The sequence below is a fragment of the Somniosus microcephalus genome, chromosome 2 (genome assembly GCF_052327205.1).
Source record: "Somniosus microcephalus isolate GS21.2 chromosome 2, FLI_Smic_1.0, whole genome shotgun sequence".
In the NCBI taxonomy this organism is placed as follows: Eukaryota; Metazoa; Chordata; class Chondrichthyes; order Squaliformes; family Somniosidae; genus Somniosus; species Somniosus microcephalus.
The window spans coordinates 21,882,978-21,908,626 of NC_140988.1; the positions used below are offsets into that span (position 1 = coordinate 21,882,978).

Sequence of the window (25,649 nt, forward strand, 5' to 3'; positions counted from 1 at the left end):
CACACACACACACACACACGTGCTCACACTTTTTTCCATCCCTTGGCTCTTTTGCCCTTGTACTAGACTGTCCAGACCTCTAGTTCCTTGAATTGCTAAGACACTGTTGCCAAGCATCAGGAGGAGTAAATGTCTGGTGTGCGCTACAGTGTGTTTTCCCTACTCTCTGGGGCATGCTTTGTTTTGGTGTCTCCTTCCTTCGGTTAAGTTACTTTTGAAACCTGGCGCACAAGGCTGAAGGTACTGAATGAAGCTCTGTTCTTGTTGCCACTGATCAGTGCATTTAGTTAAGTGGAAGTTTTTCTGGACATTATTAATTTAAAGGGACAATGGGGTAAATGTGATGATTTGTTACGTTCATTAGATCGTGCTGACTCGGGCACGCACTCTGTACTACAATTCCTGGGGTGCACTTTGGTGTTGGGAATACTAAATCGTACAATTTACCCCTCTCTACCCAAAAACAAGTCTTCACTCAAAGGTCATAACAAATAGAAATAGTACAATGGGCAACTAAAATGTGGAAAGAGCAGAATATTGAAATGGAAATAAAGATATTTTAAAAATTAAGACTAGAACAATTTTTTTTAAATCAAAGGGAAATGAGAAAGAAATGAAACAAAATCAAAAAAAGACAAGACAATGAAATTTGAAAATGCCTCAAACACTGAAGAGTTTTACCAATCAAAGTTTTTAAATAAAAAAATAAGGAAACTCTCTGTTAACTGGCAAAATTCAGGAGTAGGTTCAGTTAAGTTTTACTTCATATTAGTGGCAGTTCCTGGATCTGTGGCTGTGTAACTGGGGTTCGTGCACTTGTTGCTAAACAACAGGGATGCTTGGTCTGTGGCCGGAGTTCCTGCACATGTTGCTAAGCAACAGGGAAGCCTGGATTTGTTGCTGTGTACGGAGCTCTCGTACCTTTTAAACTATACCTCTCTGTAATCCGGACTTTTTGATAAACCGGCACCACGCCGGTCCCATTGGTGCCGGATAATAGAGTTTCCTGTATATAGAAAGTCAAAGTTAGGAAACTAAAATGGAATTCTTGGTCTGTAAGAATGGTGAACAAAGTTTGAGTATTATGGATACTGCTGTAACGTGCTGTCACCTAGTGAGAATATTGTTATCCTGCGTTAGCCAAACTTGAAGTAGAATTGTTGATTTTTAGGAAAGCACTTTGGTGCCGTCTGTCTTTCAGATTTATTATTTTAGATTTTGTTGCAGGGTTCAGTTTTGATAAAAATGTTGTCTATTTAAACAGCCTCGCCCCTCTTTAGCTGTAATCTCCTCCAGCCCTATAATCTCCCTAGATCTCTCTGTTCCGCCTATTTAGGACTTTTGAACATCCCCAATTTTAATTGCTCCACCATTGGCGGCCGTGCCTTCAGCTGCCTAGGTCCTAAGCTCTGGAATTCCCTCCCTAAACCTCTTTGCCTCTCTTTCCTTCTTTAAGATGCTCCTTAAAACCTACCCCTCTGACCAAGTTTTGGTCTTCTGCCCTAACATCTCCTTATATGGCTCGGTGTCCAATTTTGGGGCATTTTTTGACTACATTCCTGTGAAGTGCCTTGGGGCTTTTTATTACGTTACAGCCGGTATATAAATACAAGTTGTTGTTAGTCAAGGCCTTTTGAACATACCCAATTTTTTAATTGCTCCACCATTGGCGGTGATGAATCTCTCCTGCTATTTCCCCATTTATACTCTTCTCTCTATTTCTGCCACCCTATTCAGTGACTTGTGCTGGAGTTATCGTTTTTTGTGCACAAGCCTAGATTGGGAGGGTCAATGTGCTATTTATATATGGGAGGCATCACAGCCCGACATCTGCACACTGCAGAAGAAGGAACCCCAGCGGAGTTATTTTTCCACCCTCCCCGTGCCCAGGGATGCTGAGGCCAATTGAAGTGGTCTGAATGGCACCCCAGCAGGAATCTCTAACTCTGCACCTCCTAGGAATGGAGTCTATAAACCTTCTGGTCAGTAATGCATGAGGTGATGGCTTTATGCACAAAGCATTGGAGATCTAGAGATTGTCCATGTCACTTTCAATATTTCTTTCCTTTTTGTTATATTTTCAATCACCAATGATCCTTCTTCCTCATCCCTTTTTATATAAGAATCTTTAAGAGCAGGGAATGGACGTTAGGCCTAATAAGCCTGCCCTTTTTAAAACATTAACACCATCTATTGCTTTCATCTCCATCAATCCCTTTTTTCCTCCAGAAACGCATGGTTATTTCACAACCACTGTTCCCTGCAGTTATTTCACAACCACTGTTCCCTTCAGTAGCTTTTCGTAGGAAATTCTTCAACAACCCTTTAATCCTTTGGGTGGAATAGTTCCACTTAACATCCCATTGTTACTCAACATTCTACTATTTAACTTGTCCATCCCCTTATTTGAATCGTTTATCACAGTGAATAACTATTCAGGATCAAATTTGATAATTCTCCTCATCGTGAATCTTCCAAATTCTCCTCTTTCAAGGAAAATGAGCTCAACTTAGAATCATAGAATCATCCAGCACAGAAGGTGGCCATTCGGCCCATCGTGCCTTATTCTGGCTCTTTGAAAGAAGGACTTGCACTTGTATAGCGCCTTCCACGACCACTTAACAGCCAATGAAGTACTTTTTTTTGAAGTGTTCTCATCTGGTGTAATGCGGGAATCACGACAGCCAATTTGTGCACAGCAAGTTCTCACAAACAGTAATGTGATAATGACCAGGTAATCTGTTTGTGATGTTGATTAAGGGATAAATATTGCCCAGGACACTGGGGATAACTCCCCTGCTCTTCTTTGAAATAGTGCCACCTGAGAGGGCAGACGGGGCCTCGGTTTAACGTCTCATCTGAAAGAGCCATCCAATTAGTCCCACTGCCCTGCTCTGTCCCCATAGCCCTGCAATTTTTTTTTACTTTTCAAGTAGTTATCCAATTCCCTTTTGAAAGTTACTGTTGAATCTGCTTCGACCACCCTTTCAGGCAGCGCATTCCAGATCATAACTCGCTGCGTAAAAAAGAAAAAAATGCTCTTCATCTCCCCCTGGCTTTTTTTGCCAATTATCTTAAATGTGTGTCCTCTGGTTACTGCCCCTTCTGCTAGTGGAAACTACTTCTCCTTTCTTAAACTTCTTTTAACCTTCATCTTAACCAGGGTCACTGATTTACAGTGGCTCATTCTGCCAAATTACATTTTTTATTACAGGGATTATGTGATCTTTACTTGTGGTTTAGGGATTGGATATCGTAATTCAATCCACTTATCCGTGCAAACTGAATCAGTGGCCTTAACCACAACCTACCTGGGATATGGTTGGTTTATTTCTACTGACCGCTGGGATTTATTTGCAGGCATTGTAACCAGGCAAGAGGCCGAGGAGCTTCTGGACAAGAAAGGAGCTGGGACATTTCTAATCCGTATCAGTGAGCGGATGATCGGTTATTGCCTGTCTTACCGAAGCAGTGACGGGTTCAAGCACTTCCTGATTGACTCCTCTAAGGACTCCTACACCTTCTTTGGTGTAGACCAGTTGCAGCACGTGACACTAGTGGACCTGGTGGAGTATCACAAGGTAAACGACGAGGGCTGCTCTCTATTCTGTATAAACTGCTGGAGGGATTCTCGCGTGGTTGGTCAGTTCCCTCCGTCGTTGGCTCAGTGGCTAAATGTAATCTGCAACTGAGCTGTGGACATGAGGGAAGGCTCTGCTTTTTTGGTGGCCGGTCTATTCTGGGTGAGGCAGTTCAGTCAAGGTGGCAAAGGGAAGGGAGGAGAGAAGTTGGCTGGAGGGGGGGGTCCTGCTCCTGATTGCTAGTCACATGGGCCTTGCTGGAAGTGTGTGCACGTGGGTGTTGGTTGAAAGCAGGATGTTGGACTCTACTGTGATGGCTCCTGTGGTTGAGCAGCCTGTCTGCACTCATCTGCATCGGTGACGTAAGATGCACACCTGTATTGAAGACCCTGCTATTTGTGTGGCCTTTCACTATGTGGAATGTACAAGTTTTACTCGATTAATTGTCCAGAGAATTACATAAAGACTGAATCTGTTGGCAGTGCCTCCTTTTCGCACCCCCCCCCCCCCACCAGCTATATTTAAAATCCCCAATGTGCAGATGTCACTGAAACTGTGCAAACTTTCAATCACAAGCAGCGCAAAATGGCACTGTGCTTCTTGTCCCACAGGCAAAGTCACCTGGTAGGACGAGACTTTTCCCATGGAATAAATGGAGGAATTCCTCGTCGCAATGATTTCATAGCTGGTCAAAGTGCTGCTAAAACGTTGCTCGCTGTAGTTTTCCGTTTTGTTCTAAGCAACCTTTCGGAAAGCACTTCTACATTTTGCAACCTCATTCAGTCACAGAATTCGATATATTAGCAGCAATCGCATCGTGTAATATTTGGGTTTGAAATTTTAATGGGATTCTCAGAATGGTTATCGAGTACCTGGTGAGGGTGGGTAAAACCGATCTGACCTGCAAGTCTCACTAATCTAATAGTCACCATTAAAATTAAAGCAAAGTGAAGTCCTAGCTGGTAACTGAGATCCCATTTCAATCTCACTCGTGTGGATCATTTTGTAATGTGGCGAGTTACAGGCGAAGATTAATATTCCACAGCTACCCATGGAGTATAATCTCTTCACTACTGCTCATTAGCCCTTCCGGTGCAGAGCTTGTTACTATGTCCTCTGCAATCAGGTTGGTTGTCACCTGAACTGCAGTCACTTCTCCAATGCACTCCTTGCCGACTTCCCAATCTACCCCTTCATAAACTCCAAATCATCTGACACTCTGCCACTCGCACCTATCCTGCACTAACACCCGGTCACCAACGCCCATATTCTCGCTGACCTAAGTCTACTCTATCACAGACTCTGCACTACTCATTCAGTCTCCTGCTCTTCCAACGTTAAATCATAACAAACCCAGAGATAATTGCAGCATGCTGCTTTTAAGATGGAACTAGTGAGCTCTTGATGTTGCTTTATTCCTGAGTTTGGGTTGGATGACTTTGTTGGTGTTTTGACTGAGAAGTTTGGAAGCGGGGGGGGGGGGTGACAAATTAGGAACTTTCCAAACCAAAACATCCATAAGCTATAGACCATCAACACGTGGATGAAAGGTTAATCCATCTGATTGAAAGATGTGAAGAAATATATTGAGCCTGTTCCATATTTTAAAGGTGTGTACTGTATATATTTTGATTTACTGAACATTGCCCTCGTGTCAGCCATATATACAACTGGCCCGTTTCCTAAACTTCAGCCTTACTGTTGACAGGACGAGCCAATCACATCAGCGGGTGCTGAGCTCTTGCTTGACCCATGTGGCCAGTGCAGCGATCCTCCGGACTATGCCTATCTCTTCAACTGAGTCCCTCGGAACCAGGAGGTGCCACCACATCCATTGTAGTCTTCCTTCAAAATGTTCACTTCATGGTCGAGTAAGGTAACTGGGCCCAAAAACGAAATCTCACTTCCTTTGAGAAGATATGTAACTATGCAAGAAGAATATAGATTTCATTCAAAGTGGACAGTATTCTTTCACTTCTACCTGATGTATCTATTTTCTAAGAACAAATGAGTTTACATTCTGGGGGGTATAGCTGTTATTTTTTTTCTGAAGGGGCGAGGACATTATTTTATGGTCTCCATTGTAGATTAGGAATCCTTTAGGTAGAGTGTGAAACAAAGTGTGTAAGCTGTTCTTAAAAGTCCATTTATTTTACTAATATATACTGGCTATATTGTAAAGTTGATTTGTTTCTGTTGTATTTGGCCTCTGATTGATTGTCAATGTAATATTTGTGATGCATGCCTCTTAATCCATATATTATATATTGGAAGAAATGTATTTTCATACAGCTGCCAATTTAAAAATGAACTGTGACATTCACATGATTTAGAAAAAAAAAATAAAGTACATCTAAAGAACCATTGCTGTAGTCTGGATAGTCGAGTAAGGTCCAAATCTGAATAGAATCTAAGCCATTCGTTGTCCCACCGATTATCTGTGTGCTTTGTATTTAATAAAGTGGAATTATGTCCACTGTTTTGACTGTGTGTGGAATCAGAAAAATTACGACACAGGAGGCCATTCGGCCCATGTCCGTGCATGTATATGTATATATATGTGTATATATATATATATATATATATATCTTGGGGGAACCATCCGTAAACAACTCTCTTTTTTGACTCCTAAGTTGTCTAGTGCCTGGGGTTTTAAATATGCCAAATATGGACAGTTTTTAAATGTTAAAGTTGTGCTACTGTAGGATTCCAATGCCTGCGGTGGTATAAAGGGCCAAGCAACATCTGCACCATGTTGCAGCCTTCACTAACACATCTCGATTCCATCACTAAGGGTATTTGCGCTGGTTGGACCACTCTCCATTAAAACTTTATTCCTGATTTTCCATCATCTAGCAACAATGAATAAATAGGTGCTGCAGCCAGTGTTACTGAGGCGCTAATGACGGGAAGCGCGGTGAATGATGTCATACGGTCATTACTATTAGTGGCGTTAGAAAATGGGATGGGCGAGGGCACCCTGTTGAGGTCCATGCTCCAGTAACACCTGGAGAGGGGGGGAAAATGTTGCCTCTGACAGTTTAAGAAAATGTTACCTTTAACAAAAATGCCACTTCTAGCAGTTGGAAAGCCAACTCCAACACGGAGACAGGGTTTGTACATTTATTATGAAACTTGGTCATTGTTCAGCATTTACAAAACAACACCCCCAAAAAAAGCACAACTTAAGCTTACCTGAATTCAGTTACTGTACAGTATTTTAGTGACTTAAATTATCAATATTTAAAAAGTACATTGAAATCTACAGAACAGCAAAAAAATGAAACTTTACAACTCCCACACGCATGGATTTCGATAGGGCTGGGCATACATCTGTTCTAATGCATGAATTTTGTCCCAAGCTTGACAGCATCACTGGTCAAACACAGCACAGTGAAGGAAAGCTTTTGTGTGCAATTTATTTTTCATCTACAAACATCCCCATCTTACTTCAAGCTCAATCAGTTATATATATTTCCATAAATATTTTCATTTCTAATCATGAAAATTAACTCTGCGTTAAGTTGATGCTGACTTTAAAACACGGGATGGGGGTTTATAAAAGTAACTAACTTCTGTTACCCATATTTTAAATAAATAATATTTCTAGGTATTCCATCTGACAAATCCCATAAATCTTTGAGGCCTGTAGCTATTGACTGGTAGACAGAGTCTCTCGCTTCTTCTATTTTTGACATAGGCTGTTCACCTTCATTGATGGAATGTGTCAATTTATAAAAACAAGCTGCCAGTCTGAGGATCTCAGAAACAAAGTATAGGTGCTGTGCTGTTCTTCAGGCCACAAATGCATTCCAGTATCACCTAGAAACATAGAAGATAGGAGCAGGAGTAGGCCATTCGGCCCCTTGAGCCTGTTCCACCATTTAATGAGATCATGGCTGATCATCCAAATTCAGTACTCTGTCCCTGCTTTCTCCCTTGATCCCTTTAGCCTCAAGAAATATATCTAACTCCTTCTTGAATATATTTAATGAATTGGCCTCAACTGCCTTGCGTGGTAGAGAATTCCACAGGTTCACCACTCTCTGGGTGAAGAAATTCCTCTTCATCTCAGTCCTAAATGGCTTATCCCTTATCCTTAGACTGTGACCCCTGGTTCTGGACTCCCCCCGCTATCAGGAACATCCTTCCTGCATCTAGTCTGTCTAGTCCTGTTAGAATTTTATAAGTTTCAATGAGATCCCCTCTCATTCTTCTAAACTCTAGCAAATATAAGCCTAATCGATCCAATCTCTCCTCATACATCTCACCTGGTGCAATGGTGCTTCTGCTGCAGTCATGGGGTTCAGGAAACAGCTCCACACTAACATGGGAGCAGAAAAAAAAAACCGTACTCAACAAATAACTTGATTATATATCTTGTAATGCACGCTGGCTGGGTTACGTTGAGATGACATTGCGTCTCGCTCATGTGGTTCATGTACCCTCAACCCCCAAGTGCATTATCTTGACCAGATCCAGACTGCGATTCCTGTGACACTGCCTTAAGTCACTGTAAACTGAAACGAGGCCAGCTTATTACTTGGAGTGTGGACAGGGAGAATCTGTTTCCACTGCCAGGAGAGTCAGGAAACAAAAGACAGACCCAGATCTAAGATAATTGGCAAAAGAACCAGAGGGACAAAGAGGAGAATTTTTTTTTTTTTAACGCAGTGAGTTGTTATGATCTGGAATGTACTGCCTGAAATGGCGGTGGAAGCAGATTCAACAGTAACTTTCAAAAGGGAATTGGGTAAATACCTGAAAAGGAAACAAATTGCAGGGTTATGTGGAAAGAGCAGCGGAGTAGGACCGATTGGATAGCTCTTTCAAAGAGCTGGGACATGCACGATGGACTGAATGGCCTCCTTCTGTGCTGTACTATTCTATGATTCAATTACTTTTCTAAGTTGAAGTGTACAACAGGTCAGGAATGCATGATCCAGGTATATAGGAATACACTGGACTTGAAGTGAGCACGGTGGTCCATGTGATCAATAGTATGCAATCTAGGTACGTCATTTACTAAATTGAAAATGCCCAGCCCTAAGTTTAAACATTTATAAAATCCAGTTAATGTAAACACGACACTTAACACTGAAGCTTTAAACAATTTCAAAAATATTGACAGCAATCCATAAACCTGATAAAGCAACAGATTCCATTACTGTACAAATACTGCATAGATTTTAACTATTAACATATTTAGTCCAAGGTATTTTACAAAATTCATTTAACATATAAAATACCCTGGATTTATCAAGTTTATCAGATTCCAACCTAACTGAAGAGGGGAAGGTGTCTCTCTCTCTCTCTGCAACCCCCCTCACCCCCCTCTCCCTCTCACCAATACCATGGAGCAGCTTATTTTGGAGGGAAAGGAAAAAGCTACGAGTCTGCTTGGCCCCTGTTATTGTGATTAATGGGAGTCAATACATGGGCAGCAGTGACCACGGATCAGGAAGAGCACTGGTTGAGTGTGCCTGCTGATCTGGGTTGTTGGCATAGTTACGATGAGGGCCTAAAGGGAACAGATGGAGACCACACACTTCATTAGGAGTTTCCATGGAAACCGCTATTGCTGACTATCATGCCTTAAGAAATCGGAGATACTCATCCCACTGTGATAGTTACCTGGAAGAATACAAGGCTCTAATTTTTCCACAAACATTGAAATTACAATTGTAAAGTGCAAACTAGATTTAATGAGATCCAGTTTCAATCACACAGCCTTTGGTAACTTTATTTGTGTGTCTTTTTCCCCCCCCCCTTCTCCTGAGAATGAGTACAAACACAAGTATTATGGTCCTAGTAACTATTTGTTCCTAAGGAAAAGTTTCTATCCTTAAGGCTTTGTTTTTCCTGAAAATGTCAAACCTAATTTCTTTCAGCAATTGGTGGTGTTGGTGAATGTGAGCTGTACGTTCAGGGTGGTGAGTGACTTCTGATTGATTGCCTGCTGATACCCTAACAGTCCCTGTATACCACTGGTCTCTCGGCAGCTTTCAAAATACAAAATACCTGCAATATTGGTTAACCAAATGCCACACTGCCACTGCCTACTATAAGCTCATTGGCATAGCTTCAAATGTAAAGAAAAAAAGATCAAGAATGCTGGAAATCTGACACAAAATCAGAAAAAGTTGAAGTGTAGCAGGAGCTTTTTCTTTCAAATATCCATCACTCTGCTGTGTCTTTCCAGACTTTTTCTGTTCTAACTTCGTAGTTACCTTAATGGTTTTTGTTCTGTTCTGCGTGAAGCAAACTCATAAATGTACTCGCCAAGGCTTCTTCGGCAGCACCTCCCAAACCCATGACCTCCACCACCTAGAATGACGAGGGCAGCAGGTGCATGGGGCAATGCCATCACCTCCAAGTCACACACCATCCTGACTTGAACATATATCGCCGTTCCTTCATCGTCACTGGGTGAAAATCCTGACACTCTCTCCCTAACGGCGCCTCTTCCACATGGACTGCAGCGGTCCGAGTAAGCGGACCACCACCATCTTCTCGAGAACTAGGGATGGTCAATAAATGCCCGCATCCAGAGAATGAATGACCAAAAAAAACACATTTTGGGTACCTGTAATCTTCCCGGTCTGTCTCGGGACAGTTGTAACGTGGGGCAGAGATAGCCAAGAACAGTGCTCTTGCCCAGATTCCACTGTCACGACTTGGAACAAACACATCAGCAGAAAATGGTTGAATATATATCTCAGGCTGGCTAAACACCAGAATTAATTTCATGGTTCCAGTAGTGATACTGTAGCTTCCTGTTTTTTTTTCTTAATCTCCTGCATCTGTGTGGATTGTATAACAAAAACAAAAGGTATTTATGAGGGGTAGTTTATGATGTAACTGGTTATTGCAGATGCAGTGAAAAAGATGTATGCTGGCGATACCACTCTATTGACTGAGAAACTACTCTAAGGCAGAAATGTACACCGTTCATAACCATATAGTTTATCCATGGCCTCACTGCACTGTAGGATAGTTTTGTCAGTAAGGCTTCAAACAGAGCAGGGTGCTAGGAATCATGAAGCAAACAAACAAAAGTGCAACTGAAGCTTTGAGGAACAGTTTCGGAATCGTTAATCCACACGGAATATTTTGGACTGAAAATAGCCCCAACGTGTCCTGTGTCAGTGAGAATAGGTTCGCCACTTGGGCTCTTTCAGCGGAGTCTTTGGGAGCACAGAAGTCGCTCGGCCTGGAATCTGCCAGGCCTCCCGATACTTTCACTAAATACACACTTTTGGTTTACACTCAACTCTTTGATATTTTGTTTTCAGCTTTTGACAGGGAGCAGGTCGAAACAATCCTTCTACTTTTATCTGAAGAGACAGCCAGAGACCTGCAAAAGGGGCTCGATAAAGTACGCAAGTGGCAGCAGATGAAACTTAATACTGAATATTGCACATAGGAAGGAAGACGACGGGCAATGCAGGTACTTTACCAGTGGTGCGTCAAAATGACCACGAATGAAGTTGAAAGCAATCTAGGGGTTTTAGTAGACTGGCACTTAACGGGTCCAATCACTGTGGGCCAGTAAACAACAATGCTGACCTGTTCAGCCAAAACAGCAGAGCACAAGTCAGAGAAAGTCATTTGTAAACTCTTCAAATCTTCGAAGGAAAGCAAAGACGTCTTCCAGTGCCTAAGCCAACATTCCCCCCTCCGCCACCACCTCCAAAAACAGGTTCGTCGGTCATTCATCTCATCGCTGATTGTGAAATATTTTATGCAGTCTGCACTTCAGAGTAAATCATCGCCCATGAAACACTTTGGGTCACTCAGAGATATGATGAGGCGCTTTATAAATGCAAGTCTTTCTTTCCCGGAGCACCGATCAGACTCCACCTTGACTAATGCATCCAGTTCTGCTCATCGAGACACAGGGAGACATTCAATTGCTGGAGGCGATGCAGAGTAGAGGCGATCCGGAGACTGATCCCTATTGTCAGAAGACCCAGTTAGGAAGAAAGCTTTAAAAAAAAAACTTGCGCTCTTCAGTCTTGAAAGGAGGTTACTGATCTTAGAGGTGTATAAGATAGCAAACAGAATAGAAAAAGTAAATTAAATTGTGACGAAGGGACATGGGGGTCACAATTTAGGAGTGATCAACACACGGCGTTTCTGGATAGGGGAGTGGAGATGGTGGTGAGATTAGGGCAGTTCTGGATGAATGAGCTTGGATGGGCAAGATAGGTTTCCTCTTCCATATCTACCATGTGATTCATGATTGGCTTAAGTGACCGCTGCGGACCCTGAACTGTTGAATCACTTTTCAAAATAAATCCTCAACACAAAGCAGTCATCCTATTAATGAGACTATATAAATACTATACACACACACATTGCTGTGCTGTAATTAGCGGTAATCTGAAGGGCCACCATCCAGTTCACTTTCACATCAGCGGAATTTAGCTGTATTAACCTCTGATTGACCTTGACGCTGTAAATGTTCCAATCCATAAATCCCACCCGTAGCACGTATGTGACTTTCCCTTAGGCTGCAGGAGGACAATATTTATTGCAACGTCACGGACAAGTCCGGAGGCGTTCTCGGTCCGCGTTGCAGAAAACGGGTTTGCAAACAACTTGCTTCCACGATGGGGTTGTTCTCCGCCAGTCTCAGGTTCCCGGTGCCGAAGCCAATGCAGCGCGGGCTTCTTTTATGTCTTCTTCACGCTGGTCTTGTGTCGCTGCTTGCGTAGATGTGCTTCGATCTCGTGCCTGAAGACCAGCATTCCCAGCTGGGCATGCGAGGCCTCGTTCATGGCTTTCGACTGCATGCACATCCGATACTGCTCGGGGGTCAGCTCGTCCACGCAGCGCTTCTCGTGCCAGAGGTGGAATAGTCCGCGGACTGGCGTTCGGACCACGATCAGGTCACTGTGGAGGTATTTGCGGTAGAGGTGAACATCCTCGCCGCCCCATCCTTTTATGTCCAAGTCAAAGCCACCTGGAAGAACAGACGCTTTAATTTTGATCATGAAATGTTTTGAACATCTAAAGCAGAGAGGTTTTGGTGGCTAACAAAAAATCCCCACCCCCCATAACAAAGTTAAGAGATGGGCATAACAAGGATGAAGAAACCATTAAAATGTAACGAGCAGAGATGTGTAAAGATTAATTGAAATTACTTCATAGGAACATTACTTCATAGGCCATTTAGCCTCTCGAGCCTGTTCCGCCATTCAGTTATTCAATCCATGCCCTTGCCTAACAAAATTTATTGATCTCAGTCTTGAAAATTTCAATTGATCCAACATCCACAGCCTTTTGAGGAAGAGAGTTCCAGATTTCCACTAACCTGTGTGGAAAAGTGCTTCCTGATTTCACTCTTAAGTGGTTTAGCTCTAATTTAAAGATTGTTCCCCTGGTCTGGATTCCCTCACCAGAGGAAATAGTTTCTCTGTGTCTACCCTATCAAATACCTTTATTATTTTAAACACCCGATGAGCTTGCACACCAATCTTCTAAAGTCAAAGGAATACAAGCCACGTATATGCAACCTGTCCCCAGAATTTAACCCTTTTAGCCTTGGTATCATTCTAGTGAGTCTGTGCTATACCCCTTCCAAGGCCAATATATCGTCCCTGAGGTTCGGTACCCAAAACTGAATATGGTGGGTGAGAGAGGAGGATGGGGGGCGGGGGGGAAATGAGGGGTCTGAATTGATCATCTGCGTTTGTCCGAAACCAACTTGGAATTCTGGTACATACTCAAATCTTGGTACATACTCATACTTGGGGGTGCATGGGTTTGATTCTCAAATCTTGTACATGTAATTATATGGACAGTACCACTCTGGTTCTCGCCTCTCATGACTGCCTGACATCCTTGTGCAACATTCCCCCCTCCACCTCCCCAACACTTAGATTGGTCACTGCATACAGATTGGTTGAAGAAAATGAGTTTTTATTAAATGTCAAATTTAAGGGGGGGAAATTCAATGTGCACACTGAACCACAGGGCCTCTTACTTAAATCTCACTTTTCTTCAATGTATCCCATATAGTTTAGTCTCATGCATAGCTCAGTGGTAGCACTCTTGCCTCAGAGTTAGAAAGCTGTGGGTTCAATTCCCACTCCAGAGTCTTGAGTACATAATCTAGACTGGCACTTTAGTGCAGTGCTGAGGGAGTGCTGCACTGCCGGAGGTGCCGTTGTTCAGTTGAGACATTAAACCAAGGCCTCGTCTGCACTCTCTGGTGGATCCAAAAGGTCCCATGGCACTATTTCGTAAGAGCAGGGGCGTTCTCCCTGGCGTCCTGGCCAATATTTAGCCCTCCGCCAACACCACTAAAACAGATTATGTGGTCATTGTTTTTTGTGGGATCTTGTTGTGCACAAATTAGCTGCCACGTTTCCTACATTACAACAGTTACCACACTTTGAAAGTATTTCATTGGCTGCAAAGTGCTTTGGGACTGCCTGAGACGGCAAAAGGCGCTGTAGAAATGAAAGTCCCTTCTTTAGTGGACAACATAAATAAAGGGAAAACTGCAGTGTGATAGAGTGAGCTGGTAGGGAAGGATGAGAATGGATCAGAGAGAGACCAACACGTTTTCCCTATCTGTTTGCTTCATAAATACATGTGGACTAAATGGGGCAAATACAAGGACATAGGATCTGAAAGCAAATTGCACTGACGTCTTTTTCCAACACTGAATACATTCCTCAATCCTCAGAAACCAAACTTGTCGATATGTTGTGACCCTGTGGTAATAGCAGAGATCAGTGTAACCTCGGTGAACCTGGTCACAAGATCCTATTATCGCAACGCCAGCCACTCCAGATTCCATCCTTCAATATGGCATCGGTGCAGTAGGTGGCAGACTTGCTACTGGTGGAAGAACAAATTTGTACAGAGTCTCTCCTGAAAGAATGTTCCTTTTGTATGTTCACTTACCTATATTGATGAAATCTGATCTATACTGGCAAGTCATTCCAAAGCCAAAATCCCTCCAGAAGCCTGAATCCTTTTTAATCGCCTTTAACAAAATGAAGAGTCCGAGTTAACTATCGTTACTTCAGATTTTTCACAGCCTCTTCTAACTGTTCTCCCGCTCACAGTACCATAAAGGTCAATCTTATCATTTTACTTATACTTCTAAAAGTATTCCAGTTAGAATCATAAAATGATACAGCACAGGAGGCGGCCATTCGGCCCATCGTGCTTGTGCCTGTGAACACCACTAGATGTCATTAGCACACACTGTAAAAATGACTAAAAAGTTGCATAGCTGTCTCCCTTAATGGCTCAGCTTGGTTCTATCGTGAGCTAACTACACCAGGGAGGCGTGAGCCTCAGTCTGTTCTGAGGTAGCTGATCTCAGAGGAGAACAGAGCGGGGATTGCTACAGCTGCCCTCAGCACCTATGGGCTAGAGAAGTGAAGAATCCGCCAGGGTTCTTGCTCCTAAACGCGATCTAGTGATCCCTGCTGGACAGTACATGTGTGAACATCAGGGGAGAAGAGGATCAGCTCTGATGCGTTCCTGCCCCACAGCCATACTGCCTAGACTCACACACGACCAATTGGATTCTGCCGAGGACCTGTGAGCCATGCTCTGGGAGAAGAGGGAAGAAGAGGTGAACCTTTATTTTCAACAGTGACACATTTGGCTTGCCGCACTATGGCTGCACCTCACAGCCATTGACTGTGGTGCTTAGAAAAGAAGAGCCCACACTTTCCCACACCACAGTAAGGAGGACAGGGAGAGAACTTACTTCTAACAGTATGTGGCTGGGCTTATGGGACCAGCAGCCTTCGAACTCACGGCCATATGTTTGGGAGACAGGCACGTTGTAGCCTATGGTAATGGGTTCTCCAAAAAGGCCATTTTCCTACTGAGTTCCACAGTCACGTACTGTCGGCTGATATACAACACTTACCAGCTGCTGTTCAATGGGTGGGACGGAGTCGTGGTGACCATAAATAATGGCAGGATTGTACTGACTGAAGAGGACAGGGTAGAAAACCTTCTTTCCTGCAAAACAGAAAGACAACGTTAAACTCGTAGCAAAGGCCCAGCAGGACGTCTAATGAGTGCTGCAGTTTCCATGATCGAGCGAGGGTCACTTTGTTGGCGCTTTTATAGCTGCAGCCCAGACTCCCATTGGCAGGCTGTCTTCCAGCTGCCAGGCTGCAGGATATAATGGAGTGGGCGCAAGTGCTGGGAGAGGGAACGGGACAGCCAGAAGTCAAAACCAACAGCATAGGAGGATTGGAATGGATGTCCTGCAAAGGCAGCTTCAGGGATTAGAAAACAGGTTAAAGAGCAAGGCTCAAGGGTAAAAATCTCAGGATTATTCCTGATAACATGCACAGAAATAGCAAGAGAAGAGGGGCAAATGCGTGGCTGGCGAGATGAGGTGCGAGGGAAGGGCTCAGATTCCTGGGACACTGGGAGGAGTCCTGGGACTAAAGTGGCCTGTACAGGATGAGCGGGGCTTCACCCGAACGAGGCTGGGACCAATGTGCTCACGGAGAGAGTAATTGGATCTGTGGTGAAGGGATCAGAAAGGAGGTAAGAGATGTAAGAAAAAGAGGAAATGGAGGCTCCGAGCATGTTCATGGCAGGATTCAGTTCTTGGACTCACCCAGGGCTCCTCACCAATGTGGTCTCACAGTTTAATTTGGTTGATGAGACTGTTGTACCATTTTTTTTATCCACCTCCCCGTCAATTGAATAAGGATCATAAGTGTCACCGTGTCCATGCGGAGAGAGTGCTTTGTTTTCATGTTCACCTAATTTAGGAAGCCCAGGCAGTTATTTGCGTCCTATGGAAAGAAGGCCTTAGACAACTTGCTAATGAATCCACTGCGTAGTGAAATGGTTATTTGTTGTATTCTCCATCATTATCGTTCAGCTGCCAAATGCCACAGAGATCTAGTTAGGGGCCATTTTACTTGTTCCATGCCTACTTCCTAAGCTTTTCAGTCAGGTTTCCATCAATGTTTCTGCAAGGTAACAATGTGAAGTATCCCTCGCGTGCTTACACCCTCCTTGGCGCATTTACCCTCTCTCACACATTTGCCAGACACTGTTTAAATTTGGTCATCACCTAGGACAAGGTTTTTGCCAAGTGTTGGGCTGACCCGGCTAGCCTCTCCCTCCTCCTAATCTGATGCCATTTTAGCATGGCTCCTATGACGGATGAAGGATCCCTCTCTATCTTTCAGGCCTTGCTGGGCTGTTAAAGTTTTAGTTTAAAGAGCTTTAATGAAGTTATTTTAGGTCAATGTAGGTCAAAATGAGTTGCAGCAGTCCTGGGACTTTATAGAGGGTGGGGGCATGGAATCACATGAGGAGCAGTGAAATGCACAACAACAACAAAATATGTGAACTCTCAGAATCAGTCAAGATTGGACAAGTTCCTCCAGTGTGTGAATGATACCATCGTTCATAGAACGAAGGCCCTACAAAGTAGGTAATCTTACTTCTCTGGCATTTCCTGACATCTGGTTGCGTAGATGAAGCCAGGAAATGACTAAAGTTAGCCACAAACCAGACCTGTCAATAAGCTCAGTGCCGGGGTTCCATGATTAATCAGCTTGGCGAATGAAAGCCGTCTTTTAGTTCCTTTGGACAAAGCTTGGTGACCTGTGTATTGGCCCATGTTTGGAATCTGTTGCAAACATTTACATTTCAATATCTTGGCTGCCATTTCTAAAGATGATCAGAGAAACAGCCCCAAGTACTGAAGCAGTAAAGTGTTCAAATGATTTTATTAATGTCTTTTTTAATCTCACTGCTGTCTGCTCATCAGACTGGCAGGGATTCTGAGTGATGCGGGTTGTGTCAGCGGATCCAACTTCAATTGAATATCCAAAGAAGTAGGGTGGCATCCATCAGAGAACGTGTTCACCCTACCAAAATTAAGCAAGTTATGTGTACATTCAAAAATTGAGAAAACTCTGCTCGTAATTAAAGGGACATTATTGCTGAGTTAGTACCGGTGGTAGAGTCACAAAGACTTCATCAACTCGCTACCACAGGAAGTGGTTGAGGCAAATAGCTTAGGCGCTTTAAAAAAAAAACTAGACGAGTGCATAAGAGAAAAAGGAATAGAAAGACATTAACACCAGCACAGCCTAGTGGGGCCGAATGGCCTGTCTCTGTGCTTTATTTTCTAAGCAACAGCCTGCTGGTTATATCTTGGAACATGTAGAAGTTTGAAAAGAAAAAAAATTCAAAGTGTAGCATTCAGCTTATCCATTCTGCCATGGCTGACTTATAGCTGTGTGAAACATAGAAACATAGAAGATAGGAGCAGGAGTAGGCCATTCGGCCCCTCGAGCCTGCTCCACCATTCAATGCGATCATGGCTGATCATCCAATTTCAGTACCCTGTCCCTGCCTTCTCCCCATATCCCTTGATCCCTTTAGCCTTAAGAAATATATCCAACTCCTTCTTGAATATATTTAATGAATTGGCTTCTACTGTCTTCTGGGGTAGAGAATTCCACAGGTTCACCACTCTCTGGGTGAAGAAATTCTTCCTCATTTCTGTCCTAAATGGCCTATCCCTTATCCTTAGACTGTGACCCCTGGTTCTGGACTCCCCGACCATCGGGAACATCCTTCCTGCATCTAGTCTGTCCTGTCAGAATTTTATAAGTTTCAATGAGATCTCCTCTCATGCTTCTAAACTCCAGCGAGTACAAGCCCAATCATCCCAATCTCTCCTCATACATCATTCCTGCCATCCCAGGTATCAGCCTGGTGAATCTTCGCTGAACTCCTTCCATGGCAAGAACATCCTTCCTCAGATAAGGCGACCAAAACTGCACACAATACTCAAGGTGTGGTCTCACCAAGGCCCTGTACAACTGCAGCAAGACATCCTTGTTCCTGTACTCAAACCCTCTCGCTAGGAAGGCCAACATACCATTTGTCTTCTTAACCGCCTGCTGCACCTGCATGCTTACCTTCAGCGACTGGTGCACAAGGACACCCAGGTCTCATTGCACTTCTCCTTCTCCCAATCTATTGCCATTCAGATAATAATCTGCCTTCCTGTTTTGCCACCAAAGTGGATAACCTCACATTTATCCACGTTATATTGCATCTGCCATGCTTTTGCCCAATCACCCAACCTGTCCAAATCATCCTGGAGTTTCTCGGCATCCTCCTCACAGCACACACGCCCACCCAGCTTTGTGTCGTCTGCAAACTTGGAGATATTACATCTAGTTCCCTTGTCTAGATCATTAATCTATATTGTGAATAGCTGGGGTCCAAAGACCGATCCCTGCAGTACCCCACTAGTCACTGCCTGCCACTCAGAAAAAGACCCGTTTATTCCAACACTTTGCTTTCTGTCTGCCAACCAGTTCTCTATCCAAGTCAATACCTTACCGCCAATCCCATGTGCCTTAACTTTACACGCTAATCTCTTATGCGGGACCTTATCGAAAGCCTTTTGAAAGTTCAAATACACCACATCCACTGGTTCTCCCTTATCTATTTTACCAGTTACATCCTCAAAAAACTCCAGTAGATTAGTCAAGCATGATTTACCTTTTGTAAATCCATGTTGACTTTGTCCGATCCTGTCACTGTTTTCCAAGTGCTCTGCTATTACATCTTATATAATGGACTCTAGCATTTTCCTCACTACTGATGTCAGGCTTACCGGTCTGTAATTCCCCGTTTTCTCTCTACCACCTTTTTTGAATAGTGGGTGGGTACACTGAGCAGAAACCAGCAACATAGGCTTCTACATATATCACGCGAATCCGCTGTGCAAGCAGCTTGTGATGTAGCAATGGATACGACAGACTCACCATCGCACCACTCACTGCGATGTGACTGCAAGCTGCTGTTGCAAACGGGAGGGAGGAAGGTGAGAAGAGATCTGTTACATTTCTTTAGCAGTAAAACGAGCAAGATTTTTGTGGGATCAGTCTGAATCCTTGGAATTTGTGATTGCTTTCGCACCAAGTGACAGATTCACAGGAACAACAACAACGAGTATTTATATAGCGCATTAACGTAGTAAAATGTCCCAAGGCGCTTCACAGGAGTATTATAAGACAAAGATTTTTGTCACCAAGCCACATAAGGAGAAATTAGGGCAGATGACCAAAAGCTTGGTCTAAGAGGTAGGTTTTAAGGAGCGTCTTAAAGGAGGAAAGAGGTGTAGAGAGGCGGAGAGGTTTAGGGAGGGAATTCCAGAGCTTAGGGCCTCGGCAACAGAAGGCACGGCCGCTAATGGTTGAGCGATTATAATCAGGGATACTCAAGAGGGCAGAATTAGAGTAGCGTAGCTATCTCGGGGGGTGGTTGTGGGGCTGGAGGAGATTACAGAGATAGGGAGGGATGAGGCCATGGAGGGATTTGAAAACAAGGATGAGAATTTTGAAATTGAGACGTTGCTTAACCGGGAGCCAATGTAGGTCAGCGAGCACAGGGGTGATGGGTGAACGGGACTTGGTGCGAGTTAGGACACGGGCAGCCGAGTTTTGGATAACCTCAGGTTTATGTAAGGTAGAACAAGGGGTCAGCCAAGAGTGTGTTGGAATAGTCAAGTCTAGAGGTAACAAAGGCATGGATGAGGGTTTCAGCAGCGGATGGGCTGAGGCAAGGGTGGAGACGGGCGATGTTACGGAGGTGGAAATAGGTGGTCTTAGTTATGCCACGGATATGTGGTTGGAAGCTAATTTCAGGGTCAAATATGACACCAAGGTTGCGAACAGTGTGGTTCAGCCTCAGACAGACGTTAGGGAGAGGGATGGAGTCAGTGGCTAGGGAACTGAGTTTGTGGCGGGGACCGAAAACAATGGCTTCGGTCTTCCCAACATTCAATTGGAGAAAATTTCTGCTCATCCAGAACTGGACGTCAGACAAGCAGTCTGACAATTTAGAGACCATGGAGGGGTCAGGAGAAGTGGCGGTGAGGTAGGGCTGGGTGTCGTCAGCGTACATGTGGAAACTGACGCTGTGTTTTTGGATGATGTCGCCAAGGGGCAGTATGTAGATGAGAAATAGGAGGGAGCCAAGGTTACATCCTTGGGGGACACCAGAGGTAACGATGCAGGAGCGTGAAGAGAAGCCACAGGAAATACTGTAACTGTGCAGATGCATCCTGTGTTATGTGGAAATGGCAAGTTGCCGAATAATTTGAGTCTTCGTCCTTGCGTCATTTGAAATTTGCTATGACCAGAAGCTGAATTAGACAAGCCCATATCAACTCTGTGGCTACAACAGCAGGGCAGAGGCAGGGTACACTGTGACGAGAGGCTCATCTCCTGCCCTCGCCAGCATCTACAAGACTCAAGTCAGGAGTGCGAGTGTCAGGAGTTCTCACCACACATCTGATTGGATGCAGCCACTACAACTCAAGATACTCAACATCATCCAGGACACAGCAGTTTGTTTGATCGATGCCCCTGCCACTGGACTCAATATCTATCCCCTCCCTCACCGGCACAATGGGCCTGAAATTAGGATCGGGTGCTTGCCGCGCGTGCAAGCCCCCGATCTGCACTCACCCGGCGCGCTGACATCTGAAGCCCAGGCCTGCTTGCATTTCCTGTCACTGGCTCGGTTCAGATGTTGGCGCGCTGTGCTTGCCTGATCCAGCGGCGTAGTTAGTGCGATGTGCCGGCTGGGATCAGGTGAGCACTCTGCAGCCAATCAGGGGAGGGGAAACTCATTCATGAGTTTGATAGTAAAGACTGTCAAACTCATGAAAAGTACGGGCGCCCAAAAGAGTTTAACTTTAATTAAAATTTTAGAAAACATCCCAATAATTAAATAAACTATAAATAACTTTAAAAAACTATTTAAAACAATTAATAAAATTTAAAAAAATTTTTTTTTTCACAAATTCGGATCTAAAAATAAACTTACCTTACTGTAAAGTCCTTAAAAACAATGAAGCTGTAGAAAAAATGTAATAATTTTAAATATTAGACCACTTACCTTCAAGAATCCACTGCTTACGCCTCCTTTTTTCATTTCCAAAAAGTTCAGTCCCTTGCACACACGCAAACCCGTCTAAACGAAGGAAGTTCAACGCGTGCGCGCAGGTGTTGGACCTCTTAACCCCTTAGTTCGATGGAGAGGAAATGCCGGTTTCCCGCGTATGCGCTGTGCATGCTGGAATCCGGCACTTCCAACGGGCCCACGCGTGAGTACACCGTCCGTACTCACGCGTTGGGACCGGAATTACTGGCCCATAATGTACTATCTTTAGGATGCACTGCAACAACTCACCAAGCTTACTTCAACTTACTTCTGTCCCCTGCAACCACTACCAAGAAGGACAAGAGCATGAATGTCCTGGGAACACCATCACCTCCAAGTCCTCTTCCAAGTCACACATCATTCTGACTTGGACATACATCGCCGTTCCTTCATTGTCACTGGGTCAAAATCCTGAAACTCCCTCCCTAACATCACTGTGGGAACACCACAAGGACTGCAGCGGTTCATGGAGAAGGCTCACCACCACCTTCTCGGGGGAGCTAGGGATGGGGCAATAAATGCCCGCCTTGCCTGCAATGCCCACAACCCGAGAACAAACTTAAAGGAGAACGGCTGTTGATTTCATATTAATTGTTTGTGTCTACATGTTTCTGTCCATTTTCAGCGTATTACCAAAGTCTCCTATGCCCTCATTATCCTGAATGTCTAATCCAGGTTACTGCAGCGACTAACCTCAAATTATCATTTTTAGTTTAAAACGTCAATCAAGTGTGGTAGCGTGCAAGGGCAGGGGCAGCACTTGGCAGGAGTGTGGACGGTTTGACAATTGCCGCACATGCCCCTAAATGTAGTACCACGTGTTACTGGTGAACTCTTGGCTCAGTTGGTAGCACTCTCGCCTCTGAGTCAGGAGGATGTGGGTTCAGAGTCCCACTTCAGAGACTTGAGCCCATAATTCAGGCTGACACTCTACTGCAGTACTGAGGGAGTGCTGCACTGTCGGAGGTGCTGTCTTTCAGATGAGACATTCAACCCGTCTGCCCTCGCAGGTGGATGTAAAAGATTCCACGGCACTATTCCGAAGAGGAGGAAGAGGAGAGTTGACCTGGCCAATATTTATCAACCAACATCACTAAAACATATTATCTGGTCATTAACTTATTGCTGTTTGTGGGACCTTGCTATACGCAAATTGGCTGCTGCGTTTTCTACACTACAACGGTAATACACTTCAAAAAGTATTTCATTTGCTGTAAAGTGCTTTGGGATGTCTAGAGGACGTGAAAGGCGCTATATAAATGCAAATTATAAAATCATAGAGGGAAAAATTCAGTTGTTTGCGCCTCCCGTTAGCGCCTTAAGAGGGCGCGGCGATGTTTGTGCCGCTTGCGAAATTAACTGGACATTTTACGGTGGTGTTAAACACTACCGCCACGATCTCCTGCGCCGGCAGATCGTGACGTCATTCAAGTGCGCAACGCCCCGTTAGCGCCCCGGACTGGATATTGAGTGGCGCCCCCTGCCTTACCGCCTGCTGCTAGCAACGACAGGTTGAGGAGAGCGTTATGCTGTCAGAAAGGGACTAGGGGAGCGCTATTTAAAGGCGACAGCTTCCTACCTTTTTTTGTCGGTAACATTTTTGCACCACGCATTCTGAGAGAGAGAGAGAGAGAGACTTCTGGAGAGATTCAACGCTGTGTGAAGGAGTTTTGAGTACTGAGCAGCACTTTGCAGGTTTATTTTGATTTACCCTTCCTTGCTTCGCCAGCACTCTGAGGTAGCGCCTCACTCCTCGGCGTTTGCGCCTTAAGACAGGTGTGAAGTGCCTGATTTAGCGCTCCAATCACCTCCAGGGGCGATAAAAGCCAAGTTTGCTGGCAGAGGTGATAATTAGCGCTAGGTGCTGAACTTTGCACACGGCCGATAACGGCGCCCCAAATGGGGCGATACTGAATTTTCCCCCATAGGCTCTTACAGCACAGAAAGAGACCATTCGGCCCATCGTGCCTGTGCCGGCTCTTTGAAGGAGTTTAAGTTCTTTCTTTCTTGTGTAATCAGCGAGATACCTGGCTGGGCGTTCAGTCTGCACGTGTTGAGAAACTCCGCTGTGAAGTATATATCCACATCGCAGAAAAATAGCAGGACGTTGTTCCCCTTCCAAGCTCGAGCACCCACATCCAGGCCTTTCCCGCGAGAGAAATCCTCTTCCAAGGGAATGAAGGTGTAGTTCTTGTAGTTTGCTTCTCTGCATTAGAAAGGAAAAGACAGGTGAAAATTTTACTCCAGAATTATTATTTTTTACTGCACTGAAGTTCAGCAGTTGCCTTTCCTAACTAACAAGAGGGCCTCACTGCTGCACATGAATCACATCTTATTTGAATAACAAAACATGAAATGGTAGCAGGGATGTTAGGTTTAGGCTGTTTGTGAGGAAGAAGGGGGAACAGCAAACGGTTTTGCCAAAAATTCAAAACATTTCAACCACCAAGGACAAGAGCAGCGATGTCATGTGAACACCATCACCTCCAAGTTCCCCTCCAAGGCACACACCACCTGACTTGGCCATATATTGCCGTTCCTTCATCGTCACTGGTCAGTATGCTGGATCCCCTACCTAACGCCATTGTGGGAGGACCATCACCACATGGACTGCAGTGGTTCAAGGCGGCGGCCCACCACCACCTTCTCGGGGCAACTAGGGACGGGCAATAAATGCCGGTCTTGCCAGCGACGCCCACGTCCTGAGAATAAATATATAAGAAAATTATGTGCACCTCGCTGGGAACAGAACCGTTTCTTCCAGAAATAGTCTCTCTCCATCTCTCCCCATTTCTTCTAAAAAAATTAATTTAGTTCAACATAATGCCTCCTGCACACACAGATCACAGAAACAGATTCAATTCACTCGCTTTGCTCCCCAAATGTTGTTTGAATTTTCCAATATTGTAAATTAGAATTCACAGCTGTTTTTTTTTAAACTTGCTTTGAGGTCAAAATAAGATGCAAGGATTAAGGAAAGGTTATTGGGGTCACTCAGGGACTGTGCCACGCGACAGTATTCAAGGGCACTCCTACTCAGTTCTCAGCTGTTGACAAGATGCATTCAATCTGTGGGCTTGAACCCGGGAGCAAGTGAGAAAGATATGTGGAGCAAGAAAACAGGCAATGGCACAGAACAAGCCATCTCCCCCACTGACATTATTAGGGTACAGCTAGTGGGGCTTAATAAAAGTAGTCAGACTACTGGACCATAAACAGTGAGGCAGCCCTGTGCAATGTGCAAAGACACCTGGTACAGTGCCAGTGTTTGCTAGCAGCCTTCCATACATCTGTGTACCACATATAGACCCCACAAGATGGCGGCCATGACGGTCCGGTGCTGAGATCGCTCTCCCTGTTTCGGGCGGCCAGCTCTCGCCGCTCGCTCCTGCAACCGGAGCGAGGTGCTCGGCGAGTCGGGCAGAGGCAGCGCAGCGCGGTGAGCAGCAGCAGCAGCCAAGCCGACCCGCTGGAGCACATCGGCCAGCAGCTCCTCGGCGGGAAGGAATTCCGACTGGGAGGAGGGGTGCCGAGCATGGCGGCCAGAGGCCGACCCGTGAAGAGAGAGAAGTAGGCCCCGGGCCGTGGAGCCGGCGACGGTGAAGAGGAGGCCGCATTGGAGCATTCACATCCCGACGATGTGTTCGGCGAGTCGGGCAGAGGAGCACAGCGCAACAAGCAGCAGCAGCAGACTCACGACGCGCTGCGGCGCGTCGGGCGGCAGCTCCATTTCGGGTAACTCGCAGTCCGGATGGGGGGGGGGGGGGGGGGGGAAAAAGAGAGCCGGGCATGGTGGCCAGAGCGGGAGAGGCAGGCCACCACACGTGGAGCCGGCAACAGTGAGGAGGAGGCCGCGGTGAAGAGGAGGACGGAGCGGCTGAGGGACGTCGTGGTCCCACTGCCACGGGAAGCCATTGTGTTGACTCTGAGCGTGGCGCTGTGTGTGGCTGACGCATCCCTACGGGGAACAAGCATTCCATTGTACTTGTTACATATGGCAAATAAATCTAATCTGAATCTGAAGTCATATTTCTTAAAGCCCAGTGTTGGTTTCTGCTTCATCCATTTCTTAGCCAAGCA

The 25,649-nt window shown here is 45.0% G+C and overlaps 2 protein-coding genes across 4 annotated transcripts in view; one reads left to right on the forward strand and one right to left on the reverse strand.

Moving 5' to 3' along the window:
• Window positions 1-5,943, forward strand: part of sh2d4a (SH2 domain containing 4A) — an 81,912-nt gene extending 75,969 nt beyond the window's left edge. For all 3 annotated transcript variants that reach the window (XM_086007367.1, XM_086007350.1, XM_086007358.1), the window contains 2 exons: window positions 3,361-3,581; window positions 5,290-5,943. In XM_086007367.1, the coding sequence (XP_085863493.1) occupies window positions 3,361-3,581; window positions 5,290-5,382 (314 nt within the window). In that variant the 3' untranslated portion in view covers window positions 5,383-5,943. The remainder of the gene's footprint in view (window positions 1-3,360; window positions 3,582-5,289) is intronic.
• A 747-nt stretch (window positions 5,944-6,690) lies between these two features.
• The window catches only part of csgalnact1a (chondroitin sulfate N-acetylgalactosaminyltransferase 1a), a 106,856-nt gene continuing 87,897 nt past the window's right edge, over window positions 6,691-25,649 (reverse strand). Inside the window, exons 5-8 of the mRNA XM_086007337.1 lie at window positions 23,597-23,775; window positions 15,487-15,581; window positions 14,502-14,583; window positions 6,691-12,549 (exon numbers count right to left, since the gene is read on the reverse strand). Coding sequence (XP_085863463.1) covers window positions 12,260-12,549; window positions 14,502-14,583; window positions 15,487-15,581; window positions 23,597-23,775 — 646 coding nt within the window. The 3' untranslated portion in view covers window positions 6,691-12,259. The remainder of the gene's footprint in view (window positions 12,550-14,501; window positions 14,584-15,486; window positions 15,582-23,596; window positions 23,776-25,649) is intronic.